The sequence below is a fragment of the Triplophysa rosa genome, linkage group LG1 (genome assembly GCF_024868665.1).
Source record: "Triplophysa rosa linkage group LG1, Trosa_1v2, whole genome shotgun sequence".
Classification (NCBI taxonomy): domain Eukaryota; kingdom Metazoa; phylum Chordata; class Actinopteri; order Cypriniformes; family Nemacheilidae; genus Triplophysa; species Triplophysa rosa.
Window position 1 is genome coordinate 14,670,648 of NC_079890.1, and position 18,146 is coordinate 14,688,793.

Here is an 18,146-nt window from a genome sequence, read left to right on the forward strand (position 1 = left end):
TCCACACAAACCTTGGCATTTATCAAAATGGATGTGAGCGGTTGCTACTATCAAATCTCACGACAGGTCTCAGCTCGTGTACGCAAGTTTTAAGAACCCTTTAACCCTTTTGATAACTGATAAGGAATAATGACACATAGAAAGATAGATTACGTTTTTTCGTTTAGTATGACTATGTAATAATAGATTCCAATGCGATTTCTTAATATCATTACATTAATGAAGTATTTTATTTTCTAGCCTAATTATGTGATTATTTAAATGCTTGAAATTACAAGGTTAACGGGTGCTTTTGTGTACAAAACTTTAATGAAATTTTAGGCTACTTCTTAAAGCGGCCCTAACACACGCGGTTTCTGCCAATCTCATATTAATCTTGAGTACCTATGGAGTAGTATTGCATACTTCGTAGAGTATTTAGTTTGATCACATTTATAAAAGATAGATACAGCTGTACGATTATTTCCGAAAGCATACGGTGCGTGCGGGGGGAGCGGTAGGCTGAACTAAAGCACGTGAGCACCCATTGCCAACAAAACTCAGACATCAGTTTAACTCACCGCATGCGGTTCATGTCCGGCATCTTTTAGCGCTGGGACGGCTCCATATATCAGTTTCAAACGATCTCCAAATCCAGCTTTATATCTACCGTTTATATAACATTCATCACCCAAATGCAGTGAACAAACAAACACCTGAACTTCGCGAACATATGCTCTCTCTCTCTCTCCTGCACACAAGTGAAAGTGACGTCTGCACATGCTCCTTCTACTGCTCTCCTTGCTGCCGCGTGCTTTTCCGGGAGAATTGTCCAATAAGGGACTAAGAAAAATGGTTACGAAACAGTTTTATATGTTCGAAAAAAACAGATTATGTTTCTCCATGTCCCAAAATCTAGGGGCGAGGCGTCTACACCCTGAATTTATAGGGGTGTGATATGTAAATTACGATCGATTTCAGCCGCCGCATTTATCAAGGTACGATCATTCGTACGATGAGATTGCCGGCATACGAATGTTTAATGAATCACACGTGAACCCTGTCGTAAAATGATTTCTGCGCACGGATCTGCGCTTGTTTCTACGTTAGATTGATAAATGAGGCCCATTAAATCTATATTTTCATTTCTCTTGATTATCCCGAGACTCCTGTCCTATACTTGAGTGGTTCTCACAGTTTGCTGCAGTCGGTATAACGTATTTCTAAATTTAGATTAATGTTCAGATTTAGTGTTTTTTTTTACATTTTAAATAGTGACAACCCACTGCTGCCTCCCTCCATACAGTATGTCTGTCAGTGTGATGTTATCATCACCGATATGATTGTTCACCATGCCACTCTGCCCATCACCTTCAACTACTTTTCCACAATCCTCTCCTCTTTCACAGACTTGGGAACGTCATTATCCCGTCTCTTAGTGGGTCCTATTGATAGCAAGCTTTCATTGAACCACAGATACTTTTCGCTGTGGCAGCCAGTGAAATAATGTTTTAAAACTGAATCTCCCAGAAGGCTAAAACCCATTTATATTACACCTACTACACTGGAAAATCAATCCTGACTTAAACCTCTGGGCATGAAGTTGGAAAAAATATAACAGTGTTTTATTTTCTAACTTCCTTAATTCCTATCAAGCCATTTACGTAATTCACCTCGGTCTTCTCCTGATGCAAAGCATCTCTTCTGAAGAACAATATTCCAGGAATGTTTCATCCCATCAATACCACTCATTTATTTCCTCCACCGCCATTCTTCCCTATGGGTACACTGCGCATTCCTCAAACTCCATTACCCGAGCCATTTTCCCCAGCGCTGGAGTTGGTTTGACTGTTGTGCCAGCAGGCAGATTAATTATACTGTACATCTAGTGTATTTCTAATATCCTGTTACTTGCCCAACATTCTGTAATAGACCAGCGCACGGTGAGAGGCGGTGTTCTCTCTTTATTAGCAACTTGTTTATTAAGGAGATCTCCATCTAGCCAGCAGCTATTTTGAACATCTGGCTGCTTTATTTTCATGTGAATTAGACCCTGAGGTATGCTACTTGTTTAATGCTTTTTACTGTGACTGGCTCCTTAGTTTTGTTAGTCAGCAGTGGATTAATTTCTCTCTATGCCTGTGGGATTTTTGTTTTAATATTGAAGAGTGGTTTTAAATGTCTGTGATCATTTGAGGTAAGAAAAGGTGGCCAGTGGAAATAATGGCAGTTTATATATTTGAATTCATATAATGTTGGGGAAATAATTAATGTTTTGATGTTTACTAATAATCTTTTCCTGTTCTCTGGAGTGTTGTCTGTACTCTCCCAGCGGTGTAATTCTGCTTAGCTTTGCTGCCTCATAAACTAATAGCTGTTAAAGCTCGCCCAGTTTACTGTATCTGACAATATTTCAGAACTGGGGACATTTTTGACACTCCTAGTTTTCATGTGATTCACCTCTCACAGTTTTTTGCTCACTCACGTTGATTCTCTCATTCCTATCGGCCTTTTGCCTCTTCTTGCGACCTGGTGCATTATGGGAGCTGAGTCGGGTGCATCTGGTGGAAGGGCCGTCTCCTGAGTCAGCCTCTTGCATGAATAGGTATTTTAATTTCCATTCATTATTATCAGCGGATTTCCACTCCATCACCATTCCTGTGTATGGCCTTTTCCCAGCCGGATGAAAAATGCACATACTCAATGTGCATTGATGTGGTTCAGGATGCATGCCATGACTCCGCCTCCATAGGAACAGGCAATGCCAGCTTGACATTCCAATCTTCATATTCATCTGCCTCATTTGAATAATTGATATGCAGATATGTCCTGTTCATAGTGTGAATCTAATACTGTAGTATTGCTGTATCTATGGTTGAGACTGGCATTGCTGGATTCCTCTTCACACGCATTACTATCATCACTAGTTAGTTTTGCAACCCCAGTGTTTGGCCATGCCCACACACCTTCATTCTCATTGGCTGTTCAGTCGCATTTAAATTCTCATCATCACTGTCAACAATGTAAATGTCATCTGTTGTGAAATGTATGTGTATTTATATTTATAGTTTTATATTTGATTTTGAGATTTTAATTGTTTTCATGCACTGTTGTCTTCATTTGGTGTTTGGCCAAGTGTCTGTTTTGGATTTAATTTTCTTGGATTATTTACTTGAGTAAATCAGTGTTCTATGTATGTGTGTTACTCTAAAGCCCAGGTCTTGATGTCTGATCTGATGTCAGTAACAGTTAAAGGGCAGGAATCATTCATTCTGTTTTTGATGTATGACTACTAAAATTCATTGAAACTACTTTGCTCTCGCAGGTTTTATTTCCCTCTCTTCTCATTGTTTGTCATGTGATGACAACGTGATTGATGTTTGCAACAAGATATGCGTTTTTTCGCATTGCCTTCTTCCACAGTGATGTATTTTGTTCATTTGTCTTTGTTTGTGTGATAGAGAAACACGCTTTATTATTGTGTTAGATTGAATGTGATGAAATAGCATACAGACCTTCACACTACCTGTCAGATATCACTGACATAGGTGTCCTTAGATAGACCGCCTTGATACAGCGAAAAACAGGCTGCTTTTGTTTAGCATATCTTTTAGCCATGACTTTGACAAAGTACTGCTACAGTATACTCTGTTTCAATGACCATGTTTTACTTGTTTCTACCTAATCACCTAAATTACATTTAATATAACATTTCTAAAGCCTCCTTTACACCTCAGAGGTAGTACAACAGCAACATCTGAAGTGGCAATGCATACAGGTTTGTGGAAATCAAACAAAGATTTTGAGAAATTATAAATGGTTTAACTAATAATACAGTGTAAGTGAATGGGTAGCGCTGTTGTTTGGTTACCAACATTCTTTAAAATACAGTGTCTTCTTTTGTGTTCTGCAGAAGCAAGTCATACAGGTCTGGAATGACACGAGGGTGCATAAATGATGACATTTTGGGGTAACCCAGGGAGAGCGCATACTTCTTAATGTATAAATCGTCACTTTGAATAAAAACATCTGCTAAAAGCGTAAATGTGAAGTCATTATTAGTGTCCAACAAAATGACTACAACTTGTCTTTGATAAATTCTGATAACAAAGTAAAGTACAGTACCACAAAGACTTCAGGAGCAGGTATCGAATATTGAAGGAGCTGTGTGACAGGTGGGATAATAGACTCCTGGAGAAGCAGAAGAGATGTGCCGTGAGCATAGACGCAACTGTCGAATTGTGAATTAAGAGCTATGTAGCCCAGAGGCTCCTGCATTGACTTTCTATTGAGTCTGACAGTGTATCCAGGTGCAGGCTGTATGTGTGTGTGTGCTTGTGAGAATGGGCAGACTGGTAGAGGCGGGGCTGACGGTCTGCTGTCTGTCTGAATGGGTCTGGGAGGGCCTGGCAGAAGCGCTGAGCTGGGTTATGTTTGTTCTGGTGAGTGGTGGCTGTGCTCTGTCTGAGAGATTAGTTCAACAGTTGCATTTTGGCAGTAGCAGCTTTAGGAAAACAGAAGGTGCGTGGAGCTAGTTTAGCTGGGGGGCTGTTAACTCTGGCATTAAACAGACGACCGGAGCAGGGGGGTAAGAGGCTAATTAAGAGCTTTGTTGTTGTAGTGTGTGTGTGTGTATATATATATATATATATACAGTATATGTGTTTTTACATTATGGGGACCAAATGTCCCCACTGAGATATAGTTGACCGACGAATAGACAACATTCTAAACAATGTTTTAATGAAAATCTAAAGCTGCAAAAAGTTTTCTGTCAGATAAGGTTAGGACATAAAGTCATCATTATTGTAACAACATTATTAATAGACAACAAGTAAATGGATAGTCCCCACCATGAAAAACAGGTGTGTGTGTGTGTGAGTAATCCATGCGACTTAAACAACTTATAAATAAATTGTTTTTGGAAATGTAAAAATGCAATGTTTTTTGTGAGGGGTATAGACTTTACAGTGTTTTTACAGTATAACAGTAATCATGTCTATTGGGAGTCCTCATAAAACACGGTGTGTGTGGTTAAGAATGGAATTTAACTTCGGGCCAAGCGTGTGTGTCAGATGAAACCGTCTATAAATATATTCTAATATTTACTATGGTATTGCATATTATTGCATCCGGAATAAAAGTTTGTGTTTACATAATATATGTCTGTGTACTGTGCCTGTTCATTTTGTATTTGTAAAAAACATACACATACTGTACATATATTTAAGAAAAATATTTAACATTAAAATGAATAATCATTTATAAATAATTTAAATGATTGGTAAATGTTAATAAATACATGTTAACATTTCCTTGTATGTGTTTATAAATACAAAATGAATGTACACAGACACACAGTATATTATGTAAACAAACTTTTATTCTGAATGCGATTAATCACGATTAATGGTTTGGCAGCCGTAATAATAATAATACTGTATATATTTGCACTTTTCTCCTCTGAGTCATGACTTTATATTGTTTGTTTGTTGTTTATATGGTTTGTTTGTTGTGCTATACAAAATCAAACACTGTGACACCTCTGATGCAGACCATGTGATAGAATGCATAGTAATTATTTGTAACAATGACAATGAATATAGACTTACACAATGTTACTTCTGGTCCACAGTTCAAACAGCTTTGTTGAGCATGACTCCTGAGCTTGCTACAATGGCAGTCTTGCTGTCACAGCAATACTGGGTCGTCCCAGTCACGGGGCCTGACATAAACGTGCAGCCCGGCCGTGCCGTGGGTGTTTCGGTCACAGCTGATGGTTCCCTATGCTCTCTCTTTCTTTCTCTATCTCTCTGTCTCAGGCCTGCCACACTGGAATGCGCTCGTACATTTACAATAAGAATTCTCTGGTTGGCTCGCAGGCCGAGCACTGTGGCATGAGGACCTACTTCTTCAGCGCGGACACGCAGGAGGATATGAATGGCTGGATCCGGGCCATGAACCAGGCGGCACTGATGCAGAGTCATGCCGTGAAGAGGTCAGTGCACTCCTCCTGCTTTACCTCTAGACAGAAGATTAGCACCTCACTCATTTCAGTTTATGTGGTCATGAGGGAGGGGAAAAATAATATTAACCAATAAAATCATAGCCTGATACATTTCACCCCCTCAGAAACCACTCAAATCTTTGAAAGTAAGTATCACCATTTATTTGCATACATTGGAGCTTTTTTAACTGCTGATGCCATCCTCAGACCTGAAAATTTTAAGATTTTAATTTTAATCTACAGATCAGAAGTTAGCATTGTGGTAAACTCACTCACTGCTGCAGAGGTGTGTAGATTTTGACACTGCGGCTCAGGGAGGAGGATCACTGCGGCAAGCTGCAGCCAGCTGACTGTGGGCCGTGGGCCCAGAACCGGGCACTCATCCTGGGGTGTGACGTTAGTGCACTGCCCCTGCTCTCATCACGTCCATGAGTGCACAAAGGCTTTTCCCCCAGGGCTTTACTTATTACTGGGCTTTATGGTGTACATAAACGTGCAGAAGGTGGTTTATAAGTGTGAGGGTGGTTTGTAGTGCTGTTTATGGTTGGACGGTTGTGCTGATTGTAGGGTTTTATGTGTGTTGGTACTTTATGGGTAACGCTTGTACACAGGCATGTGAATGATTACTAAAGATTGAAAAAACCTGATCTGATACCAGTCTGAGATAACTGTTCAGTGTGGGAAAGGGTAAAATGTCATTTTTAGTAAAGTTGATCATCTGCCATGTGTCTTGGCTTTGTCTTTCAGTTTTAAACAAAATACAATAGCGCCATCAAGTGATTTAACCATGATATTACCTGTGAAGACATTGTTACAAGCATTTTGAAGCTCATTTAAAGATGGGTTTTGATGAATTCCAATAACATTATTTTGTGAAAAGGTTATGCAGTTTGAATGATCAAAGCTAACATGAAGTTTCTGTCAGTCACGTGATGTAATTTTCAAATTATTTTAAAGAGAAACTATTTAAAGTCAACCTGTTTGACCTCTTGCAGTGGAATTACGGTTGCAAAAGTAATTCGTCAACTATACAAGTTTAAGTTAACCAAGTTAAAGGGATCGTTCACCCCAAAATGAAAATTCATTATTTCATTAAGTCATTATTTACTCACCCTCTTGTCGTTTAAAACCTGTATGAGTTTCTTTCTTATGGAGAACACAAAAGAAGACATTTTGAAGAATGTTTGTAAACAAAAGCCATTGGTCCCCATTGACTTGCATTGGTTTTGTGTCCATACAATAGAAGTCAATGGTGACCAACGGTTTTTGTTTACCAACATTCCAACCAATGTCAAGAGGGTGAGTAAATGATGACAGAATTTTAGTTTTTGGGTGAACGTCTCCTTAAAATGATATTTTAAATTGGGCGGAGCTAGAGAGCAATGATGTACAGGTAGAAGCAGTCGTTGAACTTTTGCAGAAGTGGTCGTTCGTCACACTGTAACATCATACTGAGACAGAATCTGACACGAAACATTTTGACAGCTTGCTTTCAATAAAAGCTATTTTTGGACTAACAAAGAAGTTTTACGTTCGGGAACTTACAGGATGTTTTATAGTACAATGGCAAAACCCTCAGAAAAAAACGAATTTCTCAATTAATAACCCTTTTAAAATACTCTATTAAAAACTCTGTTTGCCTCCACAGAGACACAGAAAGAATCTCAAATCCCGAGCATGTGGTCCCACAGACCAACCACTTCAGCACCAGCATCAAAAGCTCCTCCCCGGCCGAGGGTCTCCAGCAGGCAGTGCGCGGGGAGGTTACTGAGCTGAGGCTTGAGCGAGACAGGGAAGAGTGTTATGTTTACAGCAAGGAAGTGCCAGACGATCCTGTTAAAATCATCTCCTCTGGAGAGATGGAGATAGAGGGGCTTTCCCAGACAGGTGCCCATTCTCGCCCGCCGTCCACAGCACCCAAATACAGGAATGGGCTGTCCTCAGGGATGCCCCCGGATCAGAACGGGAATGTTGCGTATAAGAGGGGTCTCATTCCCCACACGGACACAGAGAAAAAAGTTCAAAGGAAAACTGCATTGGCTCAGGTCGAGCACTGGATGAAGGTGCAGAAAGGAGAGCCCAAAAGGTCAGTTTAGTTGTAGATATACTGTAATAATGAGATGAAATTTTAAACAAAGCAAATGCTAAGAAACCACACACATTGCATGCGATACTCTTATTAAATGATGTAACACGAAGAACTACAGTTGTTGTCTCATTGTAAAGGTTACAATTCACATATAGTTTTTCCTTAATACGGAGCTCCCTCTAGGGGCTGTAAAATGAACCCAAAAATGAAATCCCTGTTATCATTTACTCACCCTCATGTCATTCCAAATCTGTATGACTTTGTTTCTTCTGCAGAACAGAAAAGAAGATATTTTGAAGACTGTTGGTATCCAAATAGCACTGGCCCTCATTGACTTCCATTGTATGGACACAAAACCACTCAGACATTTCTCAAAATATCTTCTTTTGCGTTCCACAGAGGAAAGAATCATATACAGGTTTCGAACGATATGAGGATACATAAATGATAACAGAATTTTTATCTTTAGGTGAACTATCCCTCTAAGCTTAAAATATATCAAATAGATATTTAATCATGTTTTATTCGTATACCTACTGTGACCATTATCGTTATCATTGTGCATACCCAGCACGTAATGAAAATTGACGGTACTAAACTTCAAATGAACAATTACAGCTATCCCACCTCTGAGTACAGCCTATCCCGTCGGACCCCTCCTCTCCAGCCTAAGGCCGCCATGATGGAGACGTACCAATCGTTGCCAAAGACCATGCGACACCACTCTGCAAGCAGTTCACCCCCAGTGCCCCGCAACCTGCCCAGCGACTACAAGTACGCCCACGATCGCCTCAGTCACTTCCGAATGTCCACAGATGAGCGGCTGGCCACTAAAGAGGGCATGGTGTGGCAGCTGTACGAGTGGCAACAGCGCCAACAGTTCCGCCACGGCAGCCCGACCGCTCCCATCTATACTGGACCCGACTACATGGACACGGCCGCCTTCAGGGTCACTCTGGAGATGCCAAGGTCTATATCTGTGCCCCCATCACCGTGTGACTTAGCCCCACCCGGGCATCCCTCAAAATCCCTGTCCCCACGCAGGCCGCACACTCCTGCCGACAGGGTGACGGTACGCCCGCTGGATGACTTCGCCACCCCGGATACGCCCAGTTTGGGTTCTCCCAGAGGAATATGTTCCCAGATTTCAAAGGTAGGGAGTGTGGAGAAGTTCTCAAAATCTAGAGCTTTGACCATCAAACACACTGAGGATTATGGGAAACTGAGTGTGAGAAGTATCCCACCTCTTGTTTCCCATTTCTTAACTTTTGCTTTGGACTTTAGGGAGTCTCCACACAGGGCCGGACTCGCAGGTGCAGCGGGTGTGTTTAATAAGAGAGCGTTTTTGTTTTTATGTTCCTTAAGATCCCTGTGTGACAAATAGTCGCATCTGCTGGCTACACCCCCCACATGAGAGCAGTGGTTTGAGTGACACGTACGCACGCAGTCGCGAGTTAACATGCTGTCACTACCATTTCTGCTCCGCATACGTCGGGACTCGTGTGAACTCACTAATTATGCGCCTTCAACAGAGAGATTCACAGAAGCTGTCAAAAAGCAGTTAGAAGGAAAAAACACTTCAATCAATGTGCAGCCATACCACAAAGGATACATAATTACAGATGCATGTATATAAAATACATGTGCGATTTATGTGACAGGACTATTATGGGTGCCAGTAACTGGTCACCGTTTTTAATTAAGTTGATTTAAATTGTCCTGCATTGATGCAGATTTATACCGTAATTAATATCAATCATGATACCACTTGCATACTAATTGTAATATTATATGGAAGAGTATCTTATTTTGAGTAGATACATGTAAGAACATGTCACATTGATGCTCGACTTGTGATGTCCACCATCACGCACTTTTAAAAATATTAGGTGCTACACAATGCCATAGATGAATCATTTTTGGCTGAATGGTTCCATAAACAACCTTTAACATTCAAAGGATAATTCTGTGTCACGAAATGTTCTTTAAAGTGAAAAAGGGTTAAAACGGGTGAAGGGACCCCCAGTGGGCCTCCAGAAGATTCTAGAGGGCCCCCAGAAAATCTCAGAGAATCACAAAGCAAACACTTTAAAAGTCTACTGAACATTATTCATATTTGTATGCGTGTTTATCGCTTCTTTCTTTCTAGCTACTTTCATACTTTTCAGAATTTATAGTGAGTTTTTTCACAGCAGTTCTCTTTATTTTACTGGGCTTTGTAAAGTAGTCTTTGCAAAGATGTCATGAAAATTGCTAAAGTACAAATTGATTTGAATTGAGTCATTTGCTATTCAGATTTAAACATCCAACATTACTCTTATTTTAGCCAATTAATTAATATGTTGTCTTTACAATATCACACTTATTATTTTACACAGCTTAAATGTTTCTTTTCACAAGAAATATATATACAGTATATAGATGAATATGTATTTTAGGAGGTCATCACAAAAGAGATATATCAGTTTGGGGGTCCCTCGCAGCGTAAAGTTTGAAAACCCCTGCTTTAGACCGTGAAAAGGTCGGAAAGTTGACTGAAAGTTCTTTGGGAACCAAAAATGTGATGAACCTTTTGTAGTGCAGCTGCTCTGTGTATCTCAAATCTGAGGGGCTTGAGCGTGTTTCACAGAACTGTTTCATGGATAATAACCAGACGGTGTTTAACTGATACGATTAGCCAAAGGCTAAGCAAAGTACCCAGTTAACAGACTCACCAATGGACTCTTTCTTCTGATCTTGTGTTTAATGAAAAACCTATTATGCAGCAAAAATGCAGTGCCGCGGGATTAGCGTTGGACGCCGAGTATATCGAGTGCTACTCCGCTGCTAGCAAACAAATGTTATTTTAAGAAAGCAGATTGAAGATAATTTATGTGTAGTTAATTAAATCTCTTGTTGTTTCCGTCCTTTTGAGGTGCCGTGGTGGGCATAGACGAAGAATTTTGTATGTTAAGCAAAACTGTCAAGTCCTCGAAACCCCGTGGCTTTTCAAATCAAACGCACACTTTCTTGGTGAAAACAGACGAATGAGTAAAAATATGCTCTGCTGAGCTCTAGTTTTATTTGCTTGGCTTTGAATCTGATTTTTATGTGACTTCAAAAGTGTACATACTTTATAAATCAAAAATGATTCTTTTTTAAAATTGTATTATATATATCTTCACAGACGTCACAGATAGAGAGGAGGTCCATGCCAACAATGGGCTACATCACGCACACGGTCAGTGCGCCCAGTCTGCACGGCAAAACGGTAAGACTTAAATAGAGAACTTTTCAGATAAGCTAATAAAACAAGGAAAAACAGGAGAACAGAAGCAGGGAAACAGAATATGTCAGCTTTGTAGCTTTAAGACAGTGTCATCATAACTCGTCAGTTACAGTTCTCCTTCAAGTGGCCAAATTTCACAACATCTTAGCGCCACCCTGCTGGTCACTTCCTGAAGTGCTTTCTCTCCCGTCTCCCCGCTGTGCTGCAGCCGGAGGAGTTGACCCTGCTCCTCATCCAGCTCAGGAGACACCGGGCCAAGATGGCCAGCGTGCGCAGCGACACGTTCACACACCTGCAGAACCAGCACAACGGCCTCTCAGGCCCCAGTTTGCAGGTCAGAGGGTCACGACTCCCCCTCAACCCAACCTCAGCCTCTCATCTGAGCATATCATGCCCCTCTCTCCTTAACCCCCATACTGTGCTCATCCGTACAGTCGTACGCTGTTGTACTACTGTAGTTGGTATCGTGTTGGTTTGGTGCTAGCTCTCCATTAGCATGGAGTCCGCAGTAGAACGTGTTTTACAGCTTGGGCTGCGAAATTTAACATAACAGCCTGTTTTTTGTGTTTTTGAAGATGTGTTTCTCTGCATTTTGTGTTCTTTGGACTTTAATGTATTTTTTCTTCCTCTCTCTTGTATTTCGTAACAGCATGTTGCTTGTTGACTTGCCTGCGTTCACATGATTGAGTGTTTCCATGAAAAGCTAATTTTGTTGATTCATTTGCAGTTTAAAGTATACAGTAGTATATTACAGTTGGAAATAAATGTAAAAGGCACCAAAGCATAGCACCCCATAATAACCATTAGGAATTGTTAGAAAGGCAATTTACTGTAGGCCTATTCACACAAGAGCGATGCAATAAACAATGCGAACACAAAAAAACACCTTCAAAATGTTATGTAAAAATAATTTGAACAACTTTTTTAACAATCATATGTTATCCCAAAAATTATATTATTTAGCAATATTCTAACTATGCCCAGAAACCAGCTATCAACGGCTTAATATCTAATTAATGAAATTAATGGTCACACTTGTTTCATTTCATATGTTTCATTCACACATTGCGAATTGTATTAAAAAGTGACAGATATTCAAACATTAAGAAAGTGGTGTACACATAAAGGCAGATTCAAATTTGAATTAAGTGATTTTAGTGTTTTTTCATCTAGATGAATTGGCCATAGCCTTAAAAATGTTATGTGCTGCGACTAAGATTAATCTCAAAATTAATTCATTTCCTTAACATTTTGTACAAGTTCTTGGTATTTAAAGTGTTTAGAAACAAAGTACTTGCATTTCTTTGAGTTTTTCTAAGTATAATTTTACAGTTGCCTTCTTAAATGTAGACTTTTGTCCTAAAAATCACTTACAACTGCATTTTTTTAAATACCATTCACTTCATAAAAGTGTCTCGGTGATTCATATTTCAGCCCCAGAAATGAGATATTTTATTTTTTGTTTAATGGAGTTAATTGTTATTGGTCACCCCACATGAGGAGTGGTCTTTATACGTCATTAAATTCAGTTTATTAAATTATTTTAAATGAATTATTACTTTTTAATAAAGTGGTGGATGTGAAAAGCCCCCAGAATCGAGAAACAAACCACAATCTTTTCAGTTAAAGAAACCATACATACCAGAGTGCATCAGTCTCAAATCATATTAAGGTTGTTGAAGGGCATTCAATGCTTGTCTCTATCATTTTTTTGTCAATAGAAGCTAGAACTGTAAAAACATTAACCTTTTGTATTATTTGTATAATAACCCCGAGTAGTGAATGTTTGAAGACCTGTCACTCACCCATAAGGGCATAATACTGATGCACTTTAATGTATCAGCACTGAGATTGACAGTTAAACGAGTGTGAAGGCAAATCAGTGTCAGTTTCACACGTCATGTGACTTCTTTCTTCATGTTCCACTTGAAGGCAGATGACACTTACCTGCAGCTGAAGAAGGACCTGGAGTATCTAGACCTGAAGGTGCGCTCTAATGGATCTGCCTTCACCTTCCTCCTCCTCCTCTTTTCTCTTAAGTCTTTTTTCTTCCTCTCTCTGTAACAGCTGCTGTGCTCTCTAACCCTGAATGACATGTAGAATGAGAAACGACTGATTACATAAATTTACATCAGTCGATTTTCACTGAGAGCAATGTGTGATTTTCAAGCTTTTACTGCTAAAATGCAGATTTGTTGCTGTAGTTTAGCAATAAAAGATGGAAGGTCTTTGTGAATGCACGGATGACTGGTGATTCAGTTTCAGTTTGTTGATGAAAACAAATGTTAAAGGGGTCATATGGCGCGAATACATGTTTTTCTGTGTCTTTGGTGTGTTATAAGTTGCCCATGCATGTATTAGACACGTAAAATTGAAAAATTGAAGTGTCGGAACAAAAGATGCATTCTATCTAAAAGCGAATGCTCACCCAGACCTGCCTGAAATGCCTCGTGTAACCACACCCCCACAAATCTACGTCAGTTCGTGGTATGATTTGACTAAGACCGCCCAAATGTATACGCAAGTAAGGTGGGCGTACCTGTCAGCACAATTGCTCTGGAACCTGATGTTCCAAATATGGTAAGAGGCGTTACATTTCCGTCACACGCTTGCAGTATTCGACCAATCACTACAGCACTGGTGAACTGGCCAATCATAGTGCACCTCGCTTTTCAGAGCGATGAGCTTTGTAAAACATCCGTGAGTTTCAGAGAGGCGGGGCAAAGAAGAGATGCAAACACGCACGGTATGTGGAAAATACATCGTTTTTGAACCTTAAATCGTGTATACACATCGCATTACATCTAAAGCAAACGCTAATATTCGTGTTAGCCGTGTCATATGACCCCTTTAAGAACCAAAGGATAAATTTTTCACATGTACTCTGCTGCACAGTTCTGCTGAATGCCATTCCTGGAGGGAAATGAAGTACACTTTAATCTGAAAAAGCTCATTTGTAGCTCAATTGTATTTCCTGTGGCATCAGTAGAACTTACAGCTTTTGTCTACTGTTGTCACAATGATCCTGTTTGATGTGGAGGGCAGCAGTTGTTTCACATTTTAATATTTCAAACATATAAAGCACCTAAATTTGTACCCGCTGTTTACAGAAACCCTCTTTTATCTTCATTTCAAACAGATCAAAAGTATCGAACCCCTCATCTATTCGGTACACAGTGTCTTCTGTGGGTGTTGCTTTTGTTTGAATGTAAGATGGGTGTGCACATTAAACGTGAGCAGTTCATGCCTTCACCTGCTGCAGTGATGTAACCCATGCCGGATCATTTCTGTTGTGTGAAGTTCTTGACTGGCAGTCATACCCACATGCATGTGGTATTGTGACAAGATAATTGTTTGTTTCAAAAGCTTTCTTTTTTTTTTAAAGGACGCCTAAGGGTTGATCTTTGGGAAAATATAAATACTTCTCTAATGGGGATTGTCATAGAAATTGCATTGTAATTGTGATTATTAGTCTGTGCTAATTATTTCCATGAAGACATTAAGCATTAAGGGATTATTCTGAAGGTCTGGTTTAAAGAAAGCTACTCTTACTTTTAAAGTATCCTTTAACTAACCTTGGTTTGTCATTAAATGATAGTCTATAATTGGGCTGCAGACTCCCACATGGTTCACGTTAAGTTCACAAAAAGTATTGATACTTTTCCAAAGAACGAGCGGCACTTTGGGCGGATCATTGCGGCTATTCCCACATACCCAAGATGATAAACATATCTCAGCACTTTCAAAACCAGTGTTTGTTTGTCTTGGGACATAGCGTGTCTTGTTTTTTATGCAGTTTGTTTACTTGAGTTTTTTTTAAAGACTGTGTGGTCTGATTGCTTGATCGATGCCTCATTTTAGAGTCTTGATGTTTATTTAAATGTTTTTGAAAGTATGTGAGTTTTGTACGTGTTAAATTTAACAGGTGACCGGACGCGATTCATTTAGAGATCGACCGCCTCGGCCTGTTAAAATAGCTGAAAGTGACATAGACGTAAGTTCTCTCCTCTCATCTCCATTTTTTATTCTTTTCTCTCCACTTATTCCCTGTTTGCTTTGCACAATAAGCAGTTACTGAACCCGTGCGAGTAAACATGGGCGTGGTTCACGCTCAATGTTAAGAAAGCGAAACTATTGACAAGGGCATTTTTTATATTCAAGGCTCAGTTTAAAGAGAAAACACATGCAATGGGAGTTTTCTACTTTAGGCTTGTACATTTTTCCGTTTGATTTTTGTATTCCAGTGCTCTCTCTGTTTTCCATTTGGTTGGAGGTAAATAATCTGGAAGTCCTGGCTTTTCATCATTAACATTGTTTCAGTTTAACAATTTATACCAATTTTGTTGGTGGATTTATCTATGCCATGAATATTTAATGCTGTTAAAATAACAATATGTGTGCTGTAAAATAATAACAGCTTAATAATTAATTGGAAGAAAAGATAAACAGTGTAGAATAAACAGGCTGCGAGAAAGACGGCACACAAAGCTCCTCCAGCTTCTGTCTCTCTCGCACAAGCACGTGCACTATAACCCATTTTTCACAGAGAAAATGCTGTTTGTTTCATCAGATAATGACACCAAAATCGTCTTGGGTGCGTAAAGTTTATGCTAATGAATATCTTCAATAGAAGGGAGTGTTGAATATGGAATAGATGAAGAATGTATTCCATCGGAGCTCTGTTTGATATGTTTGTGTACTGGATGCTGGATTCGGCTCATTCCCATGAACTCTGTCTTCTTAGGTAAAGCTGAGCAGGTTATGTGAGCAGGACAAGATCCTTCAAGAGCTGGAGGCCAGAATACGCACACTCAAAGAGGACAAGGTTTGAAACCAAACTAACACATAACTAAACAAAAACCTTATTATAACTTTACCTACCTTCATTCCCTCAGTGTGCTTCAAAAATGGCAAGGACAAACTTTATATACGTATAATATTATAACAATATATTATTCATAATAAAACGATAATAAGACAATATTATAACAATATATTATTAAGAATAAAATCATTATAATGTTTGTAACCCACGCTTTAAAGTTGATGTTGGTCCATGATTGGGTTTCATTTTTCCTTATCTTTAACTTGCTGTCATTCTCACCCTGTCTAGGACAAACTAGAGTCAGTTCTGGATGTTTCCCATCAGCAGATGGAGCAGTATCAGGACCAGCCCGCCCATGCAGAGAAGATAGCCTACCAACAGAAGCTTCTGCGGGAGGACGTGGTGCACATCAGAGCGGACATCTCACAGGTGTCCACGGTGAAGACAGTATACCACACTCGAACCAAATCCCACTCAAAATCAATGTGCTTCTAATATTACGCATCGACTTTGTGTGAAATAGGAGATGGAGAACGCTTGGGCAGAGTACAGCCGGTTGGAAAGAGATGCAGATAGATTGCGATCAGCTCTTCAATAACAGATGAGCCACAGTGCTGTGTCTCAGGTCAGTTATTAGGGCTGTCAAACGATTAATCGCGATTAATCGCATCCAGAATAAGAGTTTGTGTTTATATAATATATATCTGTGTACTGTGCATAATAATTTTGTATTTATTAACACATACACATCCATGCATATATTTAAGAAAAATCTCAAAATTAATAAACATTTATATATAATTTCAATTATTGGTAAATACAAATAAATACATTTAAATATTTCCTAAATATGTATTCTTGTGTATGAGTTTGTATTTATGAATACAAAATTAACATGCACAGTACACAGACATATATTATGTAAACACAAACTTTTATTCTGGATGCGATTAATCGCGATTAATCGTTTGACAGCTCTACTATTAATTGAGAATGTTAGTGTTTCTAGCTAAGGGGAAAAGTCTGAGTATAGTGTGAGATTTTATTGAGATCTCTTATGAAACTTTAGAGGAGATCATGTGAGAATGTAAGAGTCTTTATTGAAGGAGAATAATCTGAGCACAGTGTGATATGTTACTGAGATCTCTTCTAAATTTCAGTGGAGACTAACATGAGAGAATGACGTTTTTTGTCTCGGGAGAAACATGTGAGAAGCAGGAGACTTAACCTTATGTCTCAATTTGATGTTCATTTGATCTAATTTCTAGGAGAAAGATGTGAGATGAGAAGGAGATCTCTTTGATTTTCCTTCCCTCTGGGATGTCAGCCTTCTTTTCTTTTCAGTATGCAACTCTCAGTCCGGTAATTGATAGAGAAAGAACAAAGTGTTGAAAGACACGAAGAGCTGTTGGTTCTGGAGTAAAGACCTAATGTCAGTTTTTGATCAGTATGATAGAACAAGGCATGCAGTCATCTCACATTATTGATTAGTCAAGTGTTTGTGAGAGAGCACACACAGATACTGTCAATAAATGATGGAAAATCCCCTTTTTTCTTCAATGCTTTTTTGAAATATAAAATTGCCTTTTAGAAACTCAAAGACAAGCCTCAGGGTCATCGTGTTTTTTTAACAATCTTAATGATAAACAGTTGCATATGTTGTATTCTATTTAATTCAATTCTTCTGTTTAGTAGAGTTTTGCCTTTTTTTTGTTGTGTACTCTTGACTGGTTGTAACACTAAATGCAGTAACAGCAAATATATCGGTGTACAGAAATCTTAAAGGGATAGTTTACCCAAATATAAAAAAATCTGTCATCATTTACTCACCCTCGAGATTTCTCAAATCTGTATATATTTCTTTGTTCTGATGAACACGGAGAAAGAAATTTGGATGAATGCTTGTAACCAAACAGTTCTTGGCCACCATTGACTACCATAGTAATTTTTGGGTGAACTATCCCTTTAAGAGAAATCA

General features: G+C 39.1%; 1 protein-coding gene across 1 annotated transcript in view; it reads left to right on the top strand.

Moving 5' to 3' along the window:
- Positions 1–18,146, top strand: part of plekha7b (pleckstrin homology domain containing, family A member 7b) — a 115,389-nt gene that overhangs the window by 83,722 nt on the left and 13,521 nt on the right. The window contains 10 exon segments of the mRNA XM_057319276.1: positions 5,802–5,977; positions 7,635–8,072; positions 8,694–9,228; positions 11,242–11,325; positions 11,552–11,677; positions 13,276–13,329; positions 15,269–15,337; positions 16,088–16,168; positions 16,457–16,606; positions 16,692–16,793. Coding sequence (XP_057175259.1) covers positions 5,802–5,977; positions 7,635–8,072; positions 8,694–9,228; positions 11,242–11,325; positions 11,552–11,677; positions 13,276–13,329; positions 15,269–15,337; positions 16,088–16,168; positions 16,457–16,606; positions 16,692–16,793 — 1,815 coding nt within the window.